Below are 22,419 nucleotides of genomic sequence, written 5' to 3' on the forward strand. Positions count from 1 at the left end.
CTGAGAAAAAATCTCAGTATTATTAAGCTTGTGTATATTGTAGATGAGTCCTAGAGATTTTTCAATTCAAATTTTTAGGGCAAGCATACAGCATTTCCTGATGGGTTCTTTCCATTCCCATCCCTTTAGTCTCAATCTGTGAAAGTAATTTGGGCTGCAACAGTTTCCACCAGGAATATTCCTGGTGTTAATGTATTTTCTGTAGGTTTACCACATTGGATCGTCACTTCAGTGACATTTGGGGGAAGCATGAAGTGTAGGTAGATTGGAAAATCTCACTTTTTTGAGTACAGAGCTTCTGTGTCTCACTTGAGGTGGTTACTTTATCACACTTTATTTGGATCGAGTTTCAGGTTATACTCACAATAATGTGAAAAGCAGTCTATAGAAATTCAGTGTGGTTAAGGTTAGAAATAGGGTCAGGTTAGGATTGGGGTTAGGCTAAGGTCAGGGTTAAGGTTACCATAGTCTATAGAGATGCAGCAAATAGGCAACTGACACTTTGTTGAACATCTACTTTTTGTCACCTGATAGTTGAGTATTAACATTGGACTGTCCAAATAAAGTCTTATCAGTGCTTGCCAAATAAAGACAATTCCATTGTGTTTGATGCATAAGTACAGTGACATTTTGATTAGGATTTAATACCTCAGTCCATTGTTTTACATTTTTTAAATTTTTTAAATTTTGTGTCATAAGCTTTGAATGTATCTGAAAATACGGTATATCTTGAAAATACACAAAAATCAACACATTTGATAACATTTTCATTTTATACATTTACCAGACAATTTTATTTAGAGCACTTTATAGTAAAGGCAGTAGTAAAATAAGCTCCTGTATCACCAACATTACAAGTAGCTGATAATGAGCACAAGAGATAAATCAACTGTGCCAAGACAGTAGAATAAGCAGCAACATTGCTGTGTCCCTGAAAAATTCATGTATCATCAACAAAGCAAATAGGCTGATAATAAAGTGCATGGCATGAATCTTTTGTCTTTTTTATGCCAAGCTATACACTTTTCTGAGCAGTTTCTCCATTGTTTCTAATACATCACCTAGGATGAGGAGGGAATTTCTCAGACACTTACGGCTCAGTAGCAAATAGTTCATGACGGTAAAATGGAATTTTCATCAAGCTTTTGTTGGTTTTCAAGACGTTGAAGGAACATTTTCATACACTCTGAAAATGTGTGCCTATGTCAGTGTTGAACCAGCAAAAATGTATACCAAATATCTCAATAATCAGTAAAAAGCTGACCAGCAGTCAGAGGCATTAACTCTATCTATTAAGGCAAGAATGAGCTAAGACCCACAACAACAATAATGGTATTGCTCTTTTTATCTTACTTGAGCTGGTTCTCTTATGTTCTATAATTTTTTTTAGATTATTAGGGTTGTGAACTGGATATGAACTGTTAATAGCTTCACGTTTCCTTATCAGCAATCTGAGGCGCAGTCATGCTTACCAGAATAATGAGATGAAGTTGTGTCGTAGAATATCTTAGCTGGTGCGTCGGCTATGCCCACGGGGAGCTCTTGAGTTTAAAGGGTGATGTACTTGCTGACTCACTGCCTGTATTGATTATAAATGTAGTGCAAGAAGCATCTTTTTTTGCCTACAGTGACAAGTAGCAGTCACATCTTTGCTTTGACTGCAAGCTTTGCTCAACTAATTTAGACAGTGATGGAAATTTACTATACGGTAAATTGCATCCATTTTGGTGAACTGCAGTGGGACTGGCCATCACTCAACAATATAGCAGATATAGCAGTTAGGAAATGATTGTCTCCCTCAACCAATTTAGATTTATTGCCACTTTAATTTGGATGTTTGTGCAGATTCATATGCATTGTTGGCCATCAGCCATTCAGCATTTTAGCTCCCACATTTTTTTTTTGCCTATTTTTACCCACTACTTTTGCTACATTCATCCTTTGCTTGTATTATAATAGTTTTCTCCTCGCCAGATCATATGTTAATGATTTAGCCAGTCAAAATATTGTGTGTCCTAGTTTGTGTGTTCTTGCCCCGTAGCATATGGGCCTTCTGGCGCTAGTGTGTAACCCACTAACTAGGCATTCAGAGAGGCTGCCCTGTACGTTATCATCACAATAGTGTTGGAGGGGGAACACACGGGAACCTCAGCTGCAAGGCTAGTCAACAGCTGGTCATTAGTGTTGACTTATAAAACAGGTAGCATTAAAACACCTCCAGGGACCCACCAGATAGCCCATTATCAGCCGTCACCAAGACAACAAAGTTATTCCTCAATCTCATGGTAACCTTATATGAAGCGTGATTTTGATCCCTTACCTTTATTGTCTGCAAGCAAAATAATCTCATTTCATTGTATTTCATCAGGTTGTTTAATATTACATCAGTTTTGTGTTACTGAAGTTTCATTATGGCAGAGAGGGATTTCAGATTGATTTCACAGTATTATGGAGACATTATGAGATGTGCTTTTACACAGACACAATCAGACCTCGTCTCAGTACATTCATTCTCACTCTCCTGTCTCCAGTTACTCCGGAGCTAGTTGGAGGCACATGCAGACCGTTTCACACTAGTCAAGCTGACCACAGATAACCTGCGGGAGCATCAGCTCTCCCAACAGTTACTGCTCTCTCATCACGCATAAGCAGCAAAGTCAGTCTAGGTGACTGTGCCGTTGAATGTGTTTTACACTGAGGACAAACCCTCCCCTCACCTCCAGCTTATCTGCTCGCCCTGTTCGTCCATCTGCTCTCGCTGCCGCAATTGCGCTCATCTGCCAGGTCTACTCCCCACCCGTTCTCTCTGACCCCTCAGGGTCCATTTAGAGCATCCCTAACACAAAACCAGGGTGACATCATTTCCATTCAAATGATGGACCAACCTGAGGTATCCACCACTGCCAGGTTTCCTCCACATGGATGATAAACACCCATGATTTAGTCTCTTCTTTCAGCCTAGTGGTAACCTCTCTTAATGCACCAGATTGAGTATCTGTGCTGTGAAACCACCCATAGGGGTATGAAAGCCACTTCCACTGCTGCTGTGTCCGGCTGTCCCCTCAGTGAGAGCTCACAGGATAACAAGCTTATTCATGTAACACCCAAGGCTTGATAATTAATAAAGAGGGATTGATATCCAGTCAATAAATTCATACTTCAGAATGCGTTTTTGTCTTCAATATATAACAACAGGCTGCAGTCTTGAACAAGGCAAAGAGAGCGTTCTAGTCCTGATCATGTGTATATGATCACCCTCTCTTGTGTTGCCCTCTGTCTCCCTTTCCTCCTTCTCTATAGTGCTGTGTGAGACCAGAGAGCTCTCCTTCCTCCTGTGCTGTGAGTTAGTGTGGGATAATAGGTGTTCAGTGCCAGTGGTGGGCTGATGGAGCTGTCCTAATGAAAAGCCTATTTAATGGGCTGTCATCTGTCAGCCAGCGTTAGATAGCGCTGTACAAACAACAGCAGCTGACAACTGAGCAGAGAATGGCTTTTCAGTAACTCGGAGGTGGCAAACGATTTAAGCAATACTGCAAAAATGGGACTCATCTCTATTTTGCTCTTAATGAAATAGGTACACTGCTACTGTTGTGTATGCTGGTGTTTTGTCAGAGGGCAAAAGCCAATAAAGTTGTTGAACTCTGTGTCTGTTTTCGTCCGGCTTGTTTTTCAGAATGGTACTGACTATGGGTTCCTGGTGCGTCAGAACTCCGAGCTGCTGCGAGCCCTTGATGAGCTGGAGAAGACTTGCACCACACTGAGGGAGGAGAATGGCCTGCTGGTAAGACGCAAAGAAATACAAGGAGTTTGTGGTCTTGACTGAAGACTTGCTAGAAAGTAGGCCAGGTGTACAGAGACAGCAAAAAAAGGTGCTGTGTTTCAGTTAAGTGCTGAAACATTCACTGTCGCTTTTTTGTCACTTTTATTTATTCAGCATATAAATAAATCACTTGTTTTCTTACTCTGAATAGCCTCTTTTGTTGTTTTTTGTCAGTGTGCTTTTTTTCTACCGGCAGCACTGGCAGATGAGAGATGATACAAAACTAGGAAGCCAAACCTACTGCTATTGAATTCCTTTTCAAGCCATGCATAGCCTTTTTGAATCGTTTTGCTAAGGTTCAGGTTGTGTACTGTGTTTGTGACTTTCTTGTTTGGCATTGCTGTTTTAGTATTTGCTGCAGGCCCTGCCAGATGTTGATATTTGTTTCCCTTGTGTGCAGCGGAAGAGCAGTGCCCCAGAGACCGAGGAGAAGGTCAGGCGGCTAAGGAGGAAGAACACAGAGCTGGCTGTCCTTGCTAAGAGGCTGGAAGAGAGGGCTCGCAAACTGCAGGAGGCCAACCTCAGAGTGGTATACTGCACCAAAAAATACCTTTCACATTGTCACAGCTGACTGCACTGTCCAGCCTGTTTGTCCTCACTCCGGCCCAAATGATGAGAGTGACTCATTACCAAGCACCACCATCCAAATCACCACATCACCATAATGTCCAGTAATGAGCTGAATGGAATAGTTCAGCAAGTGAATGGGAGCCATTGTTGAAGAATACCAGCATGCCATTGAATAGTTCAGTGGATCATTGAGGATAGCTACAAGAACACAACTGTTTCAGTTTTGGTTTAGTTTTTAGTTTACGGATACTCTTGAAATTTTATTCAAGCAGTGTTTCCATCTGCTTTGTTAACATCTGATGTGCAAACATGTTGTCCAAAACGATTACAACTTTGCATGCTAGTTAGCTAGCACCTGTGCTCTAGACCGATATACACAGATATAAAATATCAGCATTTATTTTTCTGAGATAAAGTAAGTAACGAGTTAGCGGTGGCAATAGGTTACAAGTCTAAAAATACCCTGATTTTATAGGGCTGCTTGTTAGAGAGCTAAGTGCAATGGAGGTAGGCAGAGAGGAGGAACAATTAAGTAAGCTGTGCTCTTTCTGTAGTAATGGCATAAAACACACTCAAATGTAACTTCATCAAAATTAATGTTTGTTAGTCCCTTACTACTTTTTAGTGAACATAGATGACTGCATTATTTCTTGTCATAATTTTTACTGACAAAATTTGTTCCAGGAGATAATGCTTTGTAAAAGTGGCATGTGGTATTTTGCTTTCACAGAATAACTCCAAATGTCACCAAACACGTCTGATGGAGACAGAACATAACACTTAATAGCACCTTGGCATAACACTCAAAGTACAGGACAAGCTGTTATTAATTTATATTTGATACATGTCTAGTCTGTGACAAATTAAGTGAATAATGATCACATCTCACCAATAAAATTACCATTTGGTCAAGAGTACTGTAAGTGATGCACACTATATATGTTTAGTATGAAGGAGTCTTTTGAGTTAACAGAGCAAGGATCTTGAGCAGGAAAGACCCCCAGCCCAGCTCTCTGCCAAACAGCTATATTAGTCTAGCGAGCCAATTCGAAGACCACCTATCTCTGTCCTGGCTGCCACAGCCATTTGCTGCTTCTGTATTCCTTGTGTATTCTGTGTGCACCTGTTCACCAGACTGAGGGAGAGACCCTTCGTACTACCCCCTTCACCCTCCCCCTCTCCCCTTGCTGCTCACTGAAGGGCAGAGCAATGTAGCTGTGCAGTAAAGCTACACTAACAAAGAGTGATCAAGACTTTAAGAGCTCTGCAGTGTTTCTTAAGTTATTGTGTTTGGACCTAATCTTGACCAAGACATTTTATTTACTGATTTAATTTGCCTTACCACGTGCTCTTAATCTCAGTGAGAACCAAGAAATGCTTACACTTAAAAGAGAGCTGCAATCAATAGTCAATTGAAACTCTTCTGTTGCTCTAGCTCCATGACTGGACTCATAACCTTTGACTGCCTTGCTGAGGTTTGTTTATGACGCTGTCCCTCTGACTGATTTCATATTATTTACCAGCTGCTCCTTGCTGATATTCGGTTTCCTCCCTGCTCCCGTACAGGTGAACGCCCCATCACTGGTCAGGCCTGGGTCGGTGGAACAGTACAAAAGGGCGTTTGCCCGGCAGCGAGCCCGTGACCTCGCCCAGCACGCCGACACACTGCTGTCTAAGGACAAGGAAATTGCTGTCCTGCAACAGGAGTGCAGAGAGCTGGAGGCACGGCTAGGCACCGCCAAGGTATTGACAACACAGTTCCTCAGTAACTGGAATCTGTTTCCTTTGCCCAGATTGAACCATGGTCATGAATTTGGACAAGAGCTCCCTCTGCGTCGAAAGATTTAGTTTAGACCAATTGTTTGCTTTTGTCTTATGTTTTTAACCATAATAAGCTGTCTACTGTGTCAACCAGCCCTTTTCCCCAGCCTCGCCACAGGCTCATAATGCCACATGCTTGCTCTCTGCTGGAAGGCATGGGTACTGCTCATCCTAAGTCCCTCCTAAGCCCCTATTACAAAGGCTGCGTCAATGCTGATGTCTAGATGACAGTGGAGGAATAGGCTGCCTCTCTAAGTGCCTGTTTTTAATTACTGGTACTGTGACTTAAGAGCTGATTTTCCTGGATGTGAACATCTGTCAGGATCATTAGTGAAGGATCTAACAGGCTGAGCTGTACTCTGATCTAATGGGAGTGTCGGTGTTGGAGCCTGTGTTTAACCTAAACACATCTCCACAATGTGATGAGGATGACAAGGAGGGTGATGTGGCTTTCTCAGCTTGGCTGGAAAAAAGTAACATGGGAAGCCATTGATATTTTAGTTTAGTTAATTTCACCACATGTTTCTGATTCATGTTACATACTGTCCTCTCTGACTGTGCTTTTAGACTTTATACTTGCCACTGTTTCGAGTAATAGGGATTTATTAAACACTAGCTTAAAATGTTTTGAAGTCTAATAGCTCTAAATTGCAAGGGAAATGGGCCAATTTCTGAACCCAAAGCACATGACTACAGATGTTACGGACTGGAATTAGTATGCTCATCATTCTGAATGCCATCTAAGTCTTTTTAGTAAGTGGTATGCAGTATGAACTTTTGCAGCCAGTGGTGAGTATTGGAACTTTCACAAAAACACAATGGCGAGTTTGTCTTTATAGTCACACTGGTTGATCATATGAGCCACCAGTCTCCAAACTCACCACCCCAATCCACCCAACTCCCAACCACACACAAATACAAGTGCACACATTCTCAAGGCACACACAATCAAACATAAAAAATGTGTGCCATCGTGTTATTTTGCTTTTGAAAATTAGTTGAAAGGATAATATGTTCCAAATTGATTAAAACGTTGTATTGTGGCTGTCTCTGTTGATGCATGTGTGTAGGGTTCCCCTGTTCCATCTGGCAGACTGGAATTCGAGAGGCTTCTCAGGGAGTCTCAGAGGGAGGTGCTGCGGCTCCAGAGACAGCTGTCGGTCACATCATCCAGAGAGCAGCACGACCACAGCCCCGGCACCGGTGGCCCAGAGAAGTCTGTCGAAATCCAGAAGGAAGACGGGGAAGAGAAGGTACAGTCAGCAAGGTTATCAGCATCACCTGATATCAGAAACCAGCCCAGCTCTACACTGACCCCTGTTGGTGATAAAGAGCTTTAATAAAAATGAGTGAGCCTGGTCCATGCACACCTGAACAGATGAGCTCAAAGCACCAAACATTTATTGCTCCAGACATCAAATTAAAATAGCAATGTCCAGGCACTGGACATCAGTGTTGCTGTGGAGTGAGAAGCTTTTTTAACTTAGCAAGATGTACACATACAACTTCAGTCAATGTCCAGGTTCAAAAACTATATGTGGAGAGTTTCTGGAAACCCAGTGTGATGACAGTGCACCTTGTTTAGAGCTACGTCTGTGATTAGGGCAAACTAACACTGATCAGATCATGTGTTTTCACCTAGGAGGGTGGATGGTGTTAGTACTACGGTTGGGATTATACGTTGTTTGTTAATGTGGAATTTGGTTCACTGGGGTTTTTCTAAAGCTGAGAGTATGTTTACATTGGCATGGATGCTGTTTTGCAGTGTTATATAATGGCTTGCTGTTGGAGCCGTTACTAATCTGCCAGAAGCCATAATGAGATGATTCCCTGTCTTGAACTTGGGCCTGATCAAAGATACAGAAGTCACATACTCTGATCCTCTCTGCATTTAATTCTGATCCTCTCTGCATTTAATTTTTAGAAACAATTCTTCCCTGTTCCTCCATAAACGTGATGCTCAGATATACCATTCACTGACCAAAATGTCTAAAAATACACACAGTTCACAAATGCAGTATATAAATAGTAACGCAGGTTGCATTTCATTTGTAGTAGTAAAATCTTGTCTGCAACGGAGATAAAATGCCATTTTCCTTATAAATCTGTATTTGTCATGAAATACATTTTAGAGGCACAATTTCTATAAATTAGGTGCAACTTTAAGGCATGCATCTTTTTAAAGACATCTAAAGTTTTTTAGTGAAATTCTCTACTCCCTGTGAAGCTCAAATCAGAATGCCGATTGTGGTAATCTGTCGTTTGTGGGACACACACACGCACTCACAGTGACACGCGCACACCCAGAAAGGGGCCATGTTGTGTGAACTCTAATCCCCTCTAACAACAGAATGGTACAGTCCAGTAATCCGCTCTCTGTTGCTGTGGCAGCGGTGAGAGGGTTTTGGGTGGTAGGTAAGACTCCAGCCGCACCAAAGACTTTTCTAGCTCGCCCTGCTCTGGATAACTAGCGGGCCAAGGGAAGCCTTGACGTTGCCACAGATCACAGGAAAGGGGTAGGTCATCTTCTGTGTTTCCGTGTCTCTATGTGGGTGTCAGTGGTCCAGTGTAGTCCATGTATGTGTCTATTTGGATGATGGACTGAAGCGGTTCAGGACACAAGACTTAACATTGAAAACTAAGCAGTGGCTTGACAAACACTGAGTGCTAGAGGATTGGCTCAAGACACTGGGTTTTGCATTTGTGTTAGGTATAGAAATAACCATCTTATTCTGGAAAAGATTATTAGTATATTCATGTCCCGCCTGCTCCATTGCTGTTACACGCCCTATGCTAGTATTGCAATGACTCACAGCTAAGTGGATTTTTCATCTACGTCTTGTAGCTGTTATTTTTCATTTCAGTAAATCCTACATTGTAAATCCAACTGTAATGTCTGTGATGGACTGTCACTTACTTGCAAATTAGAAAGACGAGACATGCATGAGGCCTAGTCAAGGGCAGCCTGTCAGAAACCCTGTTTTATAACAGTCATATTTTGGAGCTTCCAGATGTAGAATTTAGGCAGACCGACTTAGTGACTGGGTGGTAGAGCGTTTGATTGGTGGACATCGATATGCTCCGTATTAAAAAGAAAATCAACGGCCAGGCCAATCCATTAAGGTGCTTTTAAAAGAAGTGATCCAGTTACCCGTTTCAGTAGTCTGCAGGGATTACACCAATGTGCTTATGGCATTCAGGGCCTGCTGAATGGGATCTGACCCTGCTTTAGTACGCATGGGCCCAGGCTGTACTTTATCCTTTAGTGTACATGGACCACACCAATGTGAAGTGTACACAATGGCACTGCATCGTGTGAAATGTGTGCAAGTAGAGGTGAACAAGGACTGTCTGATAACAGGACCATGTCTGATAAAAGCACATGCATGTCCTGCTGTGGCCTCACCATTTATCAGACTTTGAGGGTGGTATTTAGACATTGTTTTAGTAAATTTTGACATGGCTGGAGCCTTAACCAGGCCTCTTATTGCTGAGGCTATGCATGGCTGTCTTTAAGGTCTAGTGTCCTTGCATAATTCTACACATAATTATGTTATAGCAGGTCTTTGAGCTCACTGCTCAAATGCATACTGAACAAGTCTGCTCACATGCATTTTACAGCTCACATATGCTTCTAGAAAAATGTATAGAACTTAAAAAAAATGCTACTTGATAGTAGATGTCTATCAAAATTCTTTATTCAGATATATACAAATGAATTGCATGCCAGGGAATGTCACGTGCCTGTCATTTTAGCATCCCATTTCATTTAGCTTTCTGTTGAGCACACCTTGTAGGATATATACCTACGTAACTGTAGTGTCAAATGATGTTGGACCAAATACAATTTCCCTCAGTTGACAGCAACCAGCTTCTGCCCAGCCAGCTTATTTTCACTGATGATTTAATTTGCCTCCAGTGGCTATAGAAAAAATGTGAGCTGAAATGGCAAGATGATTTGTGATTCAAAACCATTTTATGCGAAGGATATTTACATGCCTTGTAAATATCCTTCGCATAAAAGATGGGCAGAAATGGCATTTAACAGTGATGCAATGGCACCAATAGGTAAAATACATATTGAATTACTTTTATGCATTTTGTAATTGTACCAAATATATACATATAAGTATATTCATTCAGTATTCATCACACTTTGAAAGTAATGCAATCCATTTTAGTAAGGTTTGACTCATATGAGTTTTTGAAAGTTTTTGATAATTTTGGATTGAAGCAGATGATAGCTAATATTTAGTGTCGATATTCAGCATCTTTAAATTTTACTATTTTCCTGCCAAAAAATGACATTGACTGGTTGATATCCTATTTTAACGAAAGGCTAATATTGACCTGGTATATTGTCAAACCAGCATATCCATTTAACCCTACATTTTAGAGCTGGGATATTAGCCTGATGAGACTATTCAATAGCAGAAACCATCTGATCACATTAAAAGGTCTACAATATAAGACCTCAGCAACAACAAATGATACTCAGAAGGGTAGACAACACCCTATTCAAGGAATATTTATTCTCTATAGCCAATCCTGTGACTACCTACAACCACACTCCCTGACATGATGGGGTGTTAGCATATAATCAAACCCTGGGAATCAAGGTTCAACAGCACATCCCAATACTCCCCATATCCCAGTACTTTGTAATTTGTTTTGATACATTGACCTGACAAGGCCAATTGAGATGCCTTGTGCACATAGCTGCCCTGCCAGTATACCTTCACCTTTTCGTCATCATGGAATGTGCTTTGTAAATATGAGTAAAATTGTTAGCTATTGAGGCTAGTTGGTCCTTTGGAGAGTAGTTTCAAGTCAAGCTCTGTACAGTTCAGTCTTTGATATAAAAATGTGCTGGGGATTCACCCTCTTAAATTCTCGGAAGTGTTAAGTTACGTAATATTCTTGAAATTATGAAAAAATGAATCATTTTTCTTATCTAAAACTTGCATCTGTTTTTCTTCTGTAGCAAGAAGTTTAAGTTCTTTCTTTTTCGATGGTGAGAATAAAACGGCTGCTCCTTGGGAAAAGATTTTTAGCCTTTATTTGACAGATCAAAGTCGAGACAGACAGGAAAGATTGGGGGATGACATGCGGCAAAGGTCTCAGTCTGGATTCAAACCGAGGATGTTGTGTTTTACATGGTATGCGCCTTAAACCACTGAGCCACCAGGACATCTCAAAAGGATGGATCAGATAAATGGATCGATGGATTCTTGTTAGAGATATAGCATCCAGACATAAGAAAATTAAACAATGGCAATTGGGGGCAGTCTTTTTTTTTTTTTTTACTGGAGTAATTGAGGGGGTTTGCCTAGGCTAAATTTTTCCATGCATAGTAATAAAAATAGTTATAGTCATAGCAACAGCACCACCTGATTAAACCCACAGTGGGAAATTCCCTCATCTGTGAAACATTGCCAGTAAAATGTATTTTGTCAGTAAAACATTGTCTGGCATACATTAAAAAGCACAATTAGGACACAGACTAAATAAACACAGTGTCTATGCCATTAGGAGGGAGCAGTAAATATCCATTCTTTTCAATCTTGAAGTAATTTGTAATAATTGGCATTTTGATGTACAGGGCTAACTGCCGGATGTATATAAGTAATGAAAAGATATAAACCTTAAGCTATGCAATATGAATTTGTTTGTGAAGATTGGCTTCTCTGCTGTGCCGCCAACATTCGACTGAGTTGATCTTTGCTCTGAATTTTCCATATGAGCATTTGGATTCAAACACTGTATCAGTGTCATGACCTATTTGAATCACCAAGGATACCATGACATTTAATGAATCATTGGTAATTCGGATTTTGGAAGCCCAGTGCCTCCAAATAGCTTTTATATTGAGTCATTGCTAACCTACATCATGGTTTTTATTGCATATTGCATTTTGTTAAGTTAGTCTGTTTGCACATAAACCTTTGAAATGAATCATAATAGCCTAAGCCTTGGTCTAATGCTCTCTATGACAGTCCTTTTATTCCACATAACATTGTATAAATGAGTCATTATGTAATATTCTCCCTCTGTGCTCATCCGTCAAAACGATGTCAGAATTATATCACACATTGCCTGAACCCTGATTATATTTGCTTTGAACTCATTATTGTGTGCACATTCCCTCTTCAAAAAGGGATTGCTCTTTTAAGGTTATAGTAGCCTGGAAGTGACCATGCAGACATTTTTAGTTGCTTTGACCGTGTAGATTGTTAGCAGTGTGTATGTCATATACTGACAGTGTGTTCTGACAGAAACTGCATACACTCTGCAGTTTTGAAGTTGTAAGAAAATATCTCAACTTCATAGAAGTGAAACACAATGACAGTCTTATTACTTACTTAGGTATGTTAAATCAAGGATAGGGACAGCTCAAGATTATGATTAGATTTCAGTAGTGGTAAGAAAAGATTAATTTTAGGCTCTCCTAAACTTTGGCGGGTTAAGAAAAGCATTTCAGACAAGAGCTGCAAAGTTAGTGCAATAATAATGAAGGATTGGATTTGTACTGTGTGTTTTTGCTCAAAGTGCTTTGAGTACTGAAGGAGTCTCACCTTAGCCACCGCTTATGTATAGCACCCACCTTGTTGGTGCATGGCTGCCAGATTGTAGCAGGAGGCTCAACACACACCAACTAGCCCAGTGGAGGGATATGGAGTGCTACAAGCTAATTAGGAATCACAGGATGACTGACTGATGTGGCCATGATTGACCAAAGACCAAGGTGGGAATGTTGCCAGGATGCTGGGGTTACCTGCCATGCCTACGCTCACGATAAATGGCATGGGATCTTTAATGACCACCAAAACAAATCAGGAACTTGGTTTAATGGCTCATGCAAAGGAAAGTACTTGTTTAAATCCCTCATTCCTGTGTACTGTATTTGTACAAAGGCCAATGGAATTAGTGCCTCCTGCTGGCCCTCCGTCACCACTACTGACACCATCTGGTCTCCTATCCAAAAGATAAACCTGGGATAGCGTTGCTTAACTTCACAGACACGCCACCGATTTTATGCTGAATGGTCAAAATGGTTTATCAACCCTGTGCGTAAGAATGTGCTAAATGTTTGACAGGGAGAAAACCTTACTGCTTCAAGCACCTGCACATTTGTCAGACAGGCCATCAGTATGGCACGAGGAAACTTGACATGAAGTTTATGCTGCAAGCGACAGTAATGTGCAGGACAAACTTCAGTATATGCAGGGTATTTTGATGTACATGTAAATCATACAAAGGAGAATCAGCCGCTTTATGAAATAAACGTCTGTCTACCGTAGGTGCCAGGCTGTCTCTGATTTTAATTGTGCTCCTGTAATTGCACGGATGACTGTTTGGTATCATGTGCATCTAATGTGAGCATGTCCCCCTCATCTGAATAGACAAATCCGAAACAAAACCAAAGTTAATTTCATTCTTCACCCATGGCTATTCTTAATTTTCTCAAAGAAAAACATTCTAACAAAATCATCAAAAAGCAATCAATTCTGACAGATAAGCTCATGGTAAAATTCATTTATTTTTATAAAATTCTATTTGTGCTTTGGAGAAATGTGTACCATCTTATAGAGAGAGTTGGAAGAATTGGAATTGGAGAATTTTTCCACTGAAACCCCAGTAGCACCCTGATAGCATCCAAATGGCACTCTGTTCAAGCTCTTGGGTGGGTTAGGAGGAACAAATGATGCTGACCCAGGAAGGTACCATTGTCATGCACATGGTCCAGTTGATCTGTATCCATACAGTATGCACTGTATCTTTAAGTTAGCTTTTTCAATGATGCCACTGCATACAAATTGCAGGTACAGTATACAAAACTTGTGACACATTGTATCCCTGTGTGTCCTGTAAATGATTTTCTACAAAAGTGGGAGACCTGTGTTAAGTCTGGAGTGGTATTCCTTCTGATGGCTGACAATGTAAAGGAGAGATCCCCTTGCGGCACGTGGCAGAGCGCCTTTGATCCTGTTATTGGGTCATGGCCTTGGCTACACTAGCCCAGTTCTCCTCGGAGCATAAGTAGGTGTGCTCTAAAATTAGATGCTGATTTCCGACTCTTAACCCTTAACCAACGTCAGCCTCTTCCCCACCTGGACCCCACAATCACCACAGTTGAAAGAATGATGAAAGATGATGGGAAAAAAACACTTATGTAGAATACTCACTGATGCAGAAAATTAGCCAACTGTGAAACATTCAAATCATTATGCCCAGACTAATTAGAAAGGACAGGCTCCCTGCTAATGTGTTCTAGTCATGTTCCAGGCTAGAGGGATTCCCCCTGGATTATTCAGTGATTGTAGTTGGACCACTGGGAAGGAGGCTCACTGCTAATCCCTGGCTCACAGCAGGGGGTGTAATGTTAATGTCAGTGCTACCGTACAATATGACAATCGTAGATTTGCTCCCCTCTCAGTTGTGGGTCATGTTTGTAAGATGAGAATGGAAGCTCTTTACTTTATTATAATGCCTTGGATTGTCTTTTATCTTGGTCATCCCAGATTACCTCTTTGAACGGGAAGTGTTTCTCATTGAATAATTACTCTTGTCCCTGCCAGGTTGCAGGAGAGACCCCGTGTGTGGCATTAGATGAGGCTCCATCCAGGTGTGAGGAGACTCCCGGAGAGGAGGAGGAGTCGGGGCCGCGAGTGACGCCCCCACCGGGCCTCAGCCCGACCCCCTCCCACCAGGAGGAACACACAGAGGAGCAGCGCCTACAGTTTCTGGTGAGAGCATCCAGTACTATACTACTACTTATTACATACTACCACAAGTCCGAATATGTAGCGGAAGAGTTAAACCGCAAGCATGAAGCATTTTTCCACTTCTCACATATCACACCACCGCATTCCCCTGTTATTCCCCTGATATTCAGTGTGTTACTGAATATTGTACCTAATTGTAGGAATCAAGTTTTGCTGTCCACTTGGCATTTTCATGCATAACTAAAGCTTGAATTTAGTTCTTTCACTGAGTTCCCACCACATCACCGCCGCTGAAAGAAAAAGCACTGTCCGATTTGTTATGTAATGCTGGGATTATTTTGATCTTGTCTCTCGGAAACAGAAGTGTAGCATATTGCTCTTGCTGATTCTACTACTGAGTCTTATGGCTTATATAGACTAACATATTCTCTCGTAACTCTACATTGAGATTGTTGCCAGGGTGGAGAATAGAAATTGCAGGCATTAAATGATGTTATTATTATTATTATTATTATTATTATTATTTGTTGGGTAGACTAATCAAATCAAATTTTACATCAGATCGGCCCACAACTCTATAAACCTTGTATAAAACTGATTATAAAGTAGCAGTAGTATCAGTACCAGGCTGCATGTGTGTCCTCACCCTTCATTGGGGCAAACCTCTATATCATAATTTGTGTGTGAATTAATCACAAACAAAGTTAATACACAAGTAAGAGAAAACAGAGAAAGTTTAATTCAGGTCCATCATTTTGGTATCTGTCATGACTGTATAGTCATGAAGTCTCTTTTTTATGTCCCTCAAAGTCTTATATAAACTGCCCTCACTGCTCTGACAAACATGTCAGTAGCATTTTGAAAACCTGGTAATGCATTTTTGTGAATTTGTAAAGAAATCATACTTAATGGACAAATGTACTATTATAGTGCTGTACTGCTTTTGAATATATTCACCAAAATGCCTAACTAGTTCAATTTGTTGACATATTGCCCAAACAAAAGACTTGTGTTCCGTTTTTATCATTACCTACTTGTTAGCAATAAAAACAAACAGATGAAAAAAACATCAGTGCCTTATCAATAGCCATTTAAAAAATGTCACATACTGTAAAACTGTTTCAAACTGTAAGAAACAAAACATTGTTCTCACAGGCCACGCATTTAATGATATTTAGCATGGTTCAGTCACTCACATTTACATGCATGGTCAGTTTACTATGGTCCTAATCAATGCCACAGTTATGGGGTGAGTGAGCAAGTACTTCAGTTGGAGTCAGTGTGAGTTAAATGAGGTAGAGATGTAAGCAGTGGGCTCCTCCAGAAACCATGTTAAAACTCTGAATTCAAGGGTACAAAAAGTAGCACCTGCAGGCTAATGACAGCTGTTTATCCTTTCCTAAAGTTCCTGTAAGAGACGCCTGTGTACATGGCCTAGGCTGCTATAAAAACATGAAGTTGGTACCTGCAGCCTAGAGATTAATGACCATTTCAATGACAGATGTTTCTTCTAGGGCAAGGCTATGGTCAAACATACCGTGCACTTCTGCAGTAATTTCTGACATAGCATATTTGAGGAGCAGCTTCACATTAATGATTTGAATATATAACAGGACGTCCTTCATTAACACTCAGTATTCAGGCTTTTAATGCTATGGCTGACAGACAATCGTGAGAGCAAATCAGGCCACAGACCATGTTTTAATTACCCAAACACACACCCCCCAACACATACACACACACACACACACACACACACACACACAGTAGTAATGCTCGATTATGGTACTGTGGCCATGCTGAAATAAGCTGATTTCTCCTATGCTGGTCCTGCATGTAAGCTGCATTTAGAATAATTAAAGGATGCTAAGCTTTGTAATACCTTGTTGCTACCATGTCAGAGGTCAATATGGAAACTAGGGCCCATGTATTCTGCATCCTATAAAGACTGATGGCACTGACAATTCTTTGCCAGCAAATAATTTCTCATGACATAGTATATGTTTTTGATTGTTCCTCTGGGAACATATATCCTGCTCCTTGTTCCAGAGTTTGTTTATAAAAATCATATAAACACAACCTTAAAAGATCCAGTTTCAGGGTAATATGAGATGGTGATCAGATTTGTTGACGTATGAAGATGCAGTATAACTTTTCCTTGCTTTGTAATCATTGTTTGTTCAGGAAAGTGAGCTGTGCAAGAAGAGAAAAGAATGTGAAAACCTCGAGCATGAAGTAAAGAAGCGACAGAAGAGATGTCTGGATTTGGTAAGGAAGCTGCTCCAGTTTTTTTTTCAAATGCTCACTAGCAGTCCTTGAGGCTGTTTAGTCTTTAAGTGTTATGATAGTGCAGATAATGATGACTTGGGAGAAATGGATTCCCCCTTGCTTAGCTAAATCTCGTCTTGCGGTTTCTTTAACAGGAGAGCCAGCTTGAGGATGAGCGAGGCAAAAATGAGCAACTAAAGGAGGAGGCAGATCTCCTCAGGAGGAAGGCACAGCTGCTCGACCAGGTCAGCGTCTCCCTGCCCTCTCAAGCCCTTCACAATCTACTAGTCATGCACATTCAGTTACACTGCCACTGTGATGCTACGGCCTGTCTCTGTTGTTTCCCAGACTCGGGTTGAGAATGAGGAACTGAGGGAAGACCTCTCTGAAGTGACCGCTCAACACAATTCAGTTCTCAAGGAGAACCAGAGACTCCGTGCCAAACTGGAGAACCTAGAGCAGGTCCTAAAGGTACAGCTGGGATCACACATATCATTATTTTCAATTTGACTCTTTGTAACAGTTTATGTCTATGAAAGGCTGCATTGCCTGATGACATTTCCTCTACATAAACAGCATATGCGAGAGGTCGCCGAGCGAAGGCAGCAGCTGGAATTGGAACATGAGCAGGCACTGGCTATCCTCAAGTTCAAACAGGATGAAATCAAACGGTTACAGCGGGTAAGCACCGCAGCCTCTTGTACATTCTCCACATTTGTTTATCTATCATAAAGCAGAACTGCAGTTCTGTCCTGCCTGGCCGTGCCTAATTTAGAGAAAAATATTTTTTCTTTCACCCTAAGACTTTGTCCAGCAGGAGGCAACCTTTGGGTACCAATAAAGCATCTAGTTTTGGCGGGGCATTTCTAACAGAGCTCGCTGGGCGGTGAATTTGAATTTCTTAACAATAACCAGCGTCACATTGACCATAACCATCTTGTTTTCCAATCAACAGGCTCAGTTTTTCGCCAAGAGGGAACATGAAGGGGTGGTTCAGATGCTGGAGGTGAGTTTGTACAGTATAATAAATCATCAGTCTCTCATACAAGAGAAACAAATGCAATGACATTTATTTACAGTGCAGTACATTCATTGCCATGCAGTGGAGCACTGAGCTGCTTTCCAAAAGTTTGAGATGACTTATACCCAACTAAACATCAGTGTGCCCGTGTTTCACTCAGCCCCAGCATCAGTAAGAGGAGTGTTTTTCAAACTCCCTTAGTATTACTTTCATGCACTACTGCATCCCCCGTCTGACAAGATAGAATCTCATTCATTATTGAAGGAGGCATGTCTCATCTCCCTAACACCAAACAAAAAGAGTATAAATATTTAATTCCCTCCCTGTCCTTGGTAGACAAAAGACTTCCCACTGCCACTGAAGCAGCGTGGATACACAATCAGCTCTTTGTGTTGATCTAAACACCTGGCAGAGAAACCGTTACAGAAAATACTTGTACTCATATTTTTGTAGCACTTATGGGCCTGGAAAGATAACCGTTTGAACAGATGGTTTCTCCACTGCCTGTTGAAGTTAATGCTTACACTCAGTGTGAATGTAACACACCTTGAATGCAAAATGAGTCTAGGCAGACTATGACTGCTAAAGTCCCCATATGTCTAATTGGCTACTGTCTTAAAAGGATGAAAAAAGACAAGAAAGATTACAAAACCTACAAGACCTACAAGAACACTGTGAATACCCAAAACCTCATCTTCCACAAGTGAAGACTCTATATATGCCTGTTTTAATATGCTTCTAATTGTTATGCGTTGTGTTTTGTTAATGGGGTGTGCTCCTAAATGAAGTGTGTATTTTATTTTAGGAGTTGACGCAGCTTGTGTTGCTGAGGGAGCTGGTAGAGTATAGTTGCTCCTGTTTTGAAAATGCTCACAATTTCTTCCTCTTGCTTTGTCTCTCTCCTCCTTTCACTCTCTCTCTCTCTCTGTTCAAACCCAAAGCATCACAGGAGAAAGTCTCTTTCCCTCCAGAGAGCCCTAACACACATAATTTTTGCAATCTGTGAAAACATTTTTTGAAACATCATAAGGAATATGTGTGTCTTCATTCAAAGGGCAGCTGTTGAGGGCCAAGAGACATTCTAGTGATACGGGCTACTGACAGGACCTTCTCGCCGACCTGGACTCTGACTGCTGTGTTTCTAATTTATTAATATTTTTTATCCTCCCAGACTCATTGTTTCACAAGCATGTGTTTACTTTTGTATACCTTTTTTGTCCTTTGTGTTATTTTCTTGCTAACCAGAACACACTGGACTGCATGCAGGTACCGGCAACCCTTAGCCTCCTTGTCCCCCCAGGCCAGATTCCTGCCTCTGTAGATACAATCCAACACCCTGCCTTGTCAAACTCCCCAATGCATCAGGCTCAGGCTTGGACAGTAGAACCAAGTTAACATATTCTGTGTTGTAGCGCAGATATTATGTAGCTGCTTCACTGTCTGAGAATCAACAGAATTCAGCCAGGCTTTGCATGTGTATCAGTTGTGTTTTCCTGCATACAGTATGCTAAGAGTTGAGCCAGGAGTAACAAATCTGCCCTGCAGATATATCCAATTTTCAACGTGTTGTGTGGCCACAGAGACCCATTTGATGCTGACTGTTTTTTTAGGTTACTGAAGTGTGTCTGAATCAGGCCACAGTCACATGAGAGCAGATAAGAATGTTTCTGTGGCACAGTTAGCAGTCCCAGCTGCACTGAGCACAGTTAACATGCTTATAGGAGAATTGGCTTGTTATTTAAGTTCACAATATTAAGGTCAAGTTTACCTTTGTGCTAAGACTGATAGAGCTGGGCTGCTGAATGTAGTTTTTGACTATTCATTTGGGGTTTATTCTGTGCACAACAAGCTATTAGCGATTGATCTCAGAGTTGTAGCGCTCTTTACCCCTTGAGCTCAGTTAATGTAGATAGATAATGGCTGTGTGCAGACTAGGCGAGGCGTAGGTGAGAGGTTTGACAGGAAATTGTGTTTAGACAGTTTCACGCAGAGGCTCTGTCAGATCGGCCTGCCAGGAAACTCCCACCGCAACCGGAAGCGAAATCAGTCACTTATAGAAAGTCAGTGGGGCTAAGGCTAACCTCTGTAGTGTTCTGGCTCTGTAGTGGCTTTGCTAATGTGAATGCACTGTAAGGCAGGAGGACAACATGCAGCTCCTTGTCAACTACACCACACTTCCAATTCTTGTTTTCACCCTAGTCTCCTGTTTTCACTTATTACCAAAAAGCTACCCTCTACCAAAGCCTTTAAACCTGCTGTCTATCTTTATTTCCCTCCTTTTTATTCATTTGATCCTTTAGTTTGTAGCAATTTGTAACAAATGTATCAACAACAGTTTATATTGTCTGTGTCTTGCAGAAATCTAACCATATATCTCAAATTTTCCTTTTTTTACATCCTACATAGGTAGCAGTGAATTGTGTTGTTTGCTTTTGTGTGTTTTTACATGTCATGCCATCAAAATAATCATCATAACCATGTAAGATGGAGCCATGAAACAAAAAAAAACACTAGTCAGTGGGCTGGCTGGACAAAAAAGAATCCATATCTAGCACATTTTTAAGTGTCTGTGGTTACTTGGAGACCATGAATTTTAAAGGCTTTGGACACCGACAGGCACATGGGATGCTTTGTTTTGTGTTTTTTTGGGGGGGTTTTTCACTGCATTTGATAGCCAACATTGTCCCCTGTGTCGAAAGCTTTTCATGATCCTGGGACCAAGTCAAACCATTGAAAATGTGTTGTAAATGTCAAACATGCATGCACATCAGTGGGAAAATTGAGCAGTTTTTCACAGTTACAGAGAAATTGGCTTTTCAGACATACAAAGTTTCTGCATGACACTGACAATATATAAAACTGACCTAGGGTTACATCCAACACAGATATACTTTTACATGGCTGATGTATGATGTACAATAAAATCCTCAAGATTCACTTAAAGTAAAAATCCGCCCTAAAACATACACTCCAATGATCACAGTCTAGTTGGCTAGCTAGCTATATTTCTATGCCTATACACCCAACTTTTATTGAAAGTTGAAGGAAAGTTCACACCTGTTCTTTGGGTGTTGTCAAAAGTTATTCTGGGAAATGTAGGAAACCACCAACTAGTAGAAGTACATGAAGCAGGTTGAGGGAAACTGGGTACACCAAAAAAATAAATTACAACACTTCACAAAATAACTCATGGAATGCATTGAACATCACCAATTGATGATATCGAATGATGTAATAGTGTGCATGGGTGGATTTTTCCTTTAAGTGCAATGATGTTTAAAAAAAATAATGTATGGACACTGGGTTTATATGTCTGCTTTCTCTGTGTGTTACGCCGCATGTGTAGTCAAAGGTGCGAGATCTGGAAGAGAAATGCCGCAGCCAGAGCGAACAGTTTGGCTTACTGTCCCAGGAGTTGGAAAAGTTCCGGCTGCAGGCCTCCAAGGTGGACCTGGCTGGCAATACCCTCCTTACCAACCCCAGCCTCTCTGTTCTGACCAATGGGGTGGGCCTGACTACAGAGCGAGGTAACACACACCACCAAGGGCATGTATTTATACCCACAAACGCAGGCCTATCACCCAGTGATATAATTCAGAGCATATTAGTTGTTGAGGGTTTTAGGCTCATTTGAACCCATTTGTTACCCCGAGACAGATCCCATGCTGGGACTAGCTTTACTTCAGAGGAGAATTCCTGTTTCTTCATGTGATGTTCAGTTGTGTGAGAGGTATTGAAGAACCAGGTTAAACCAAGTGATAGGAATGGATTGGTTTGGTTAATTTGTAATAGCCATACGCACATCAGCAAAATGCTAATGCTAAATGATTGGAGTCATAACGGCAACTGTGAAGAGCTTCAAACTTTGGCTAACCTACTGTCAGTACAAAGTGGTGTTGTTTTAAGTTGATTTTAAATGACAACCAAGCTTCTTTGAAGTAAAAGGCTTCACCTGATTTTTTCGACTACTCTCAGACCAAAGAACTAATGTCATCCTATATGCTGGATGCTGGCCTTCTCAAATCAAGATGATTGAATTGTTAAGGTACTCAATCTATTGGGATAATACTTTATGTGGAAGGTGTTTAACAAGCAAAAACAAAGTCATACATACTGATGAATTTTATATTTTTGGGGGTATAGGAGTTTATGAGGGCAGCAGTAAAAAAAAAAAAAAAAAAGGAAAGGAAATG

The 22,419-nt window shown here is 41.0% G+C and overlaps 1 protein-coding gene across 1 annotated transcript in view; it reads left to right on the top strand.

The window, feature by feature from the left end:
- The window catches only part of LOC139657450 (peripheral-type benzodiazepine receptor-associated protein 1-like), a 65,513-nt gene that overhangs the window by 23,231 nt on the left and 19,863 nt on the right, over positions 1–22,419 (top strand). Inside the window, exons 3-14 of the mRNA XM_071535292.1 lie at positions 3,674–3,781; positions 4,221–4,349; positions 5,957–6,133; positions 7,282–7,464; positions 14,791–14,958; positions 17,122–17,205; positions 17,361–17,450; positions 17,554–17,676; positions 17,782–17,886; positions 18,161–18,211; positions 19,032–19,064; positions 21,573–21,753. Of these exons, the coding sequence (XP_071391393.1) occupies positions 3,674–3,781; positions 4,221–4,349; positions 5,957–6,133; positions 7,282–7,464; positions 14,791–14,958; positions 17,122–17,205; positions 17,361–17,450; positions 17,554–17,676; positions 17,782–17,886; positions 18,161–18,211; positions 19,032–19,064; positions 21,573–21,753 (1,432 nt within the window). The remainder of the gene's footprint in view (positions 1–3,673; positions 3,782–4,220; positions 4,350–5,956; positions 6,134–7,281; positions 7,465–14,790; positions 14,959–17,121; positions 17,206–17,360; positions 17,451–17,553; positions 17,677–17,781; positions 17,887–18,160; positions 18,212–19,031; positions 19,065–21,572; positions 21,754–22,419) is intronic.

The sequence above is a fragment of the Centroberyx affinis genome, unplaced genomic scaffold (genome assembly GCF_046629955.1).
Source record: "Centroberyx affinis isolate AG114_WGS23_722 - 3 ecotype Tasmania unplaced genomic scaffold, CSIRO-AGI_Caff_v1 ptg002686l_1, whole genome shotgun sequence".
In the NCBI taxonomy this organism is placed as follows: Eukaryota; Metazoa; Chordata; class Actinopteri; order Beryciformes; family Berycidae; genus Centroberyx; species Centroberyx affinis.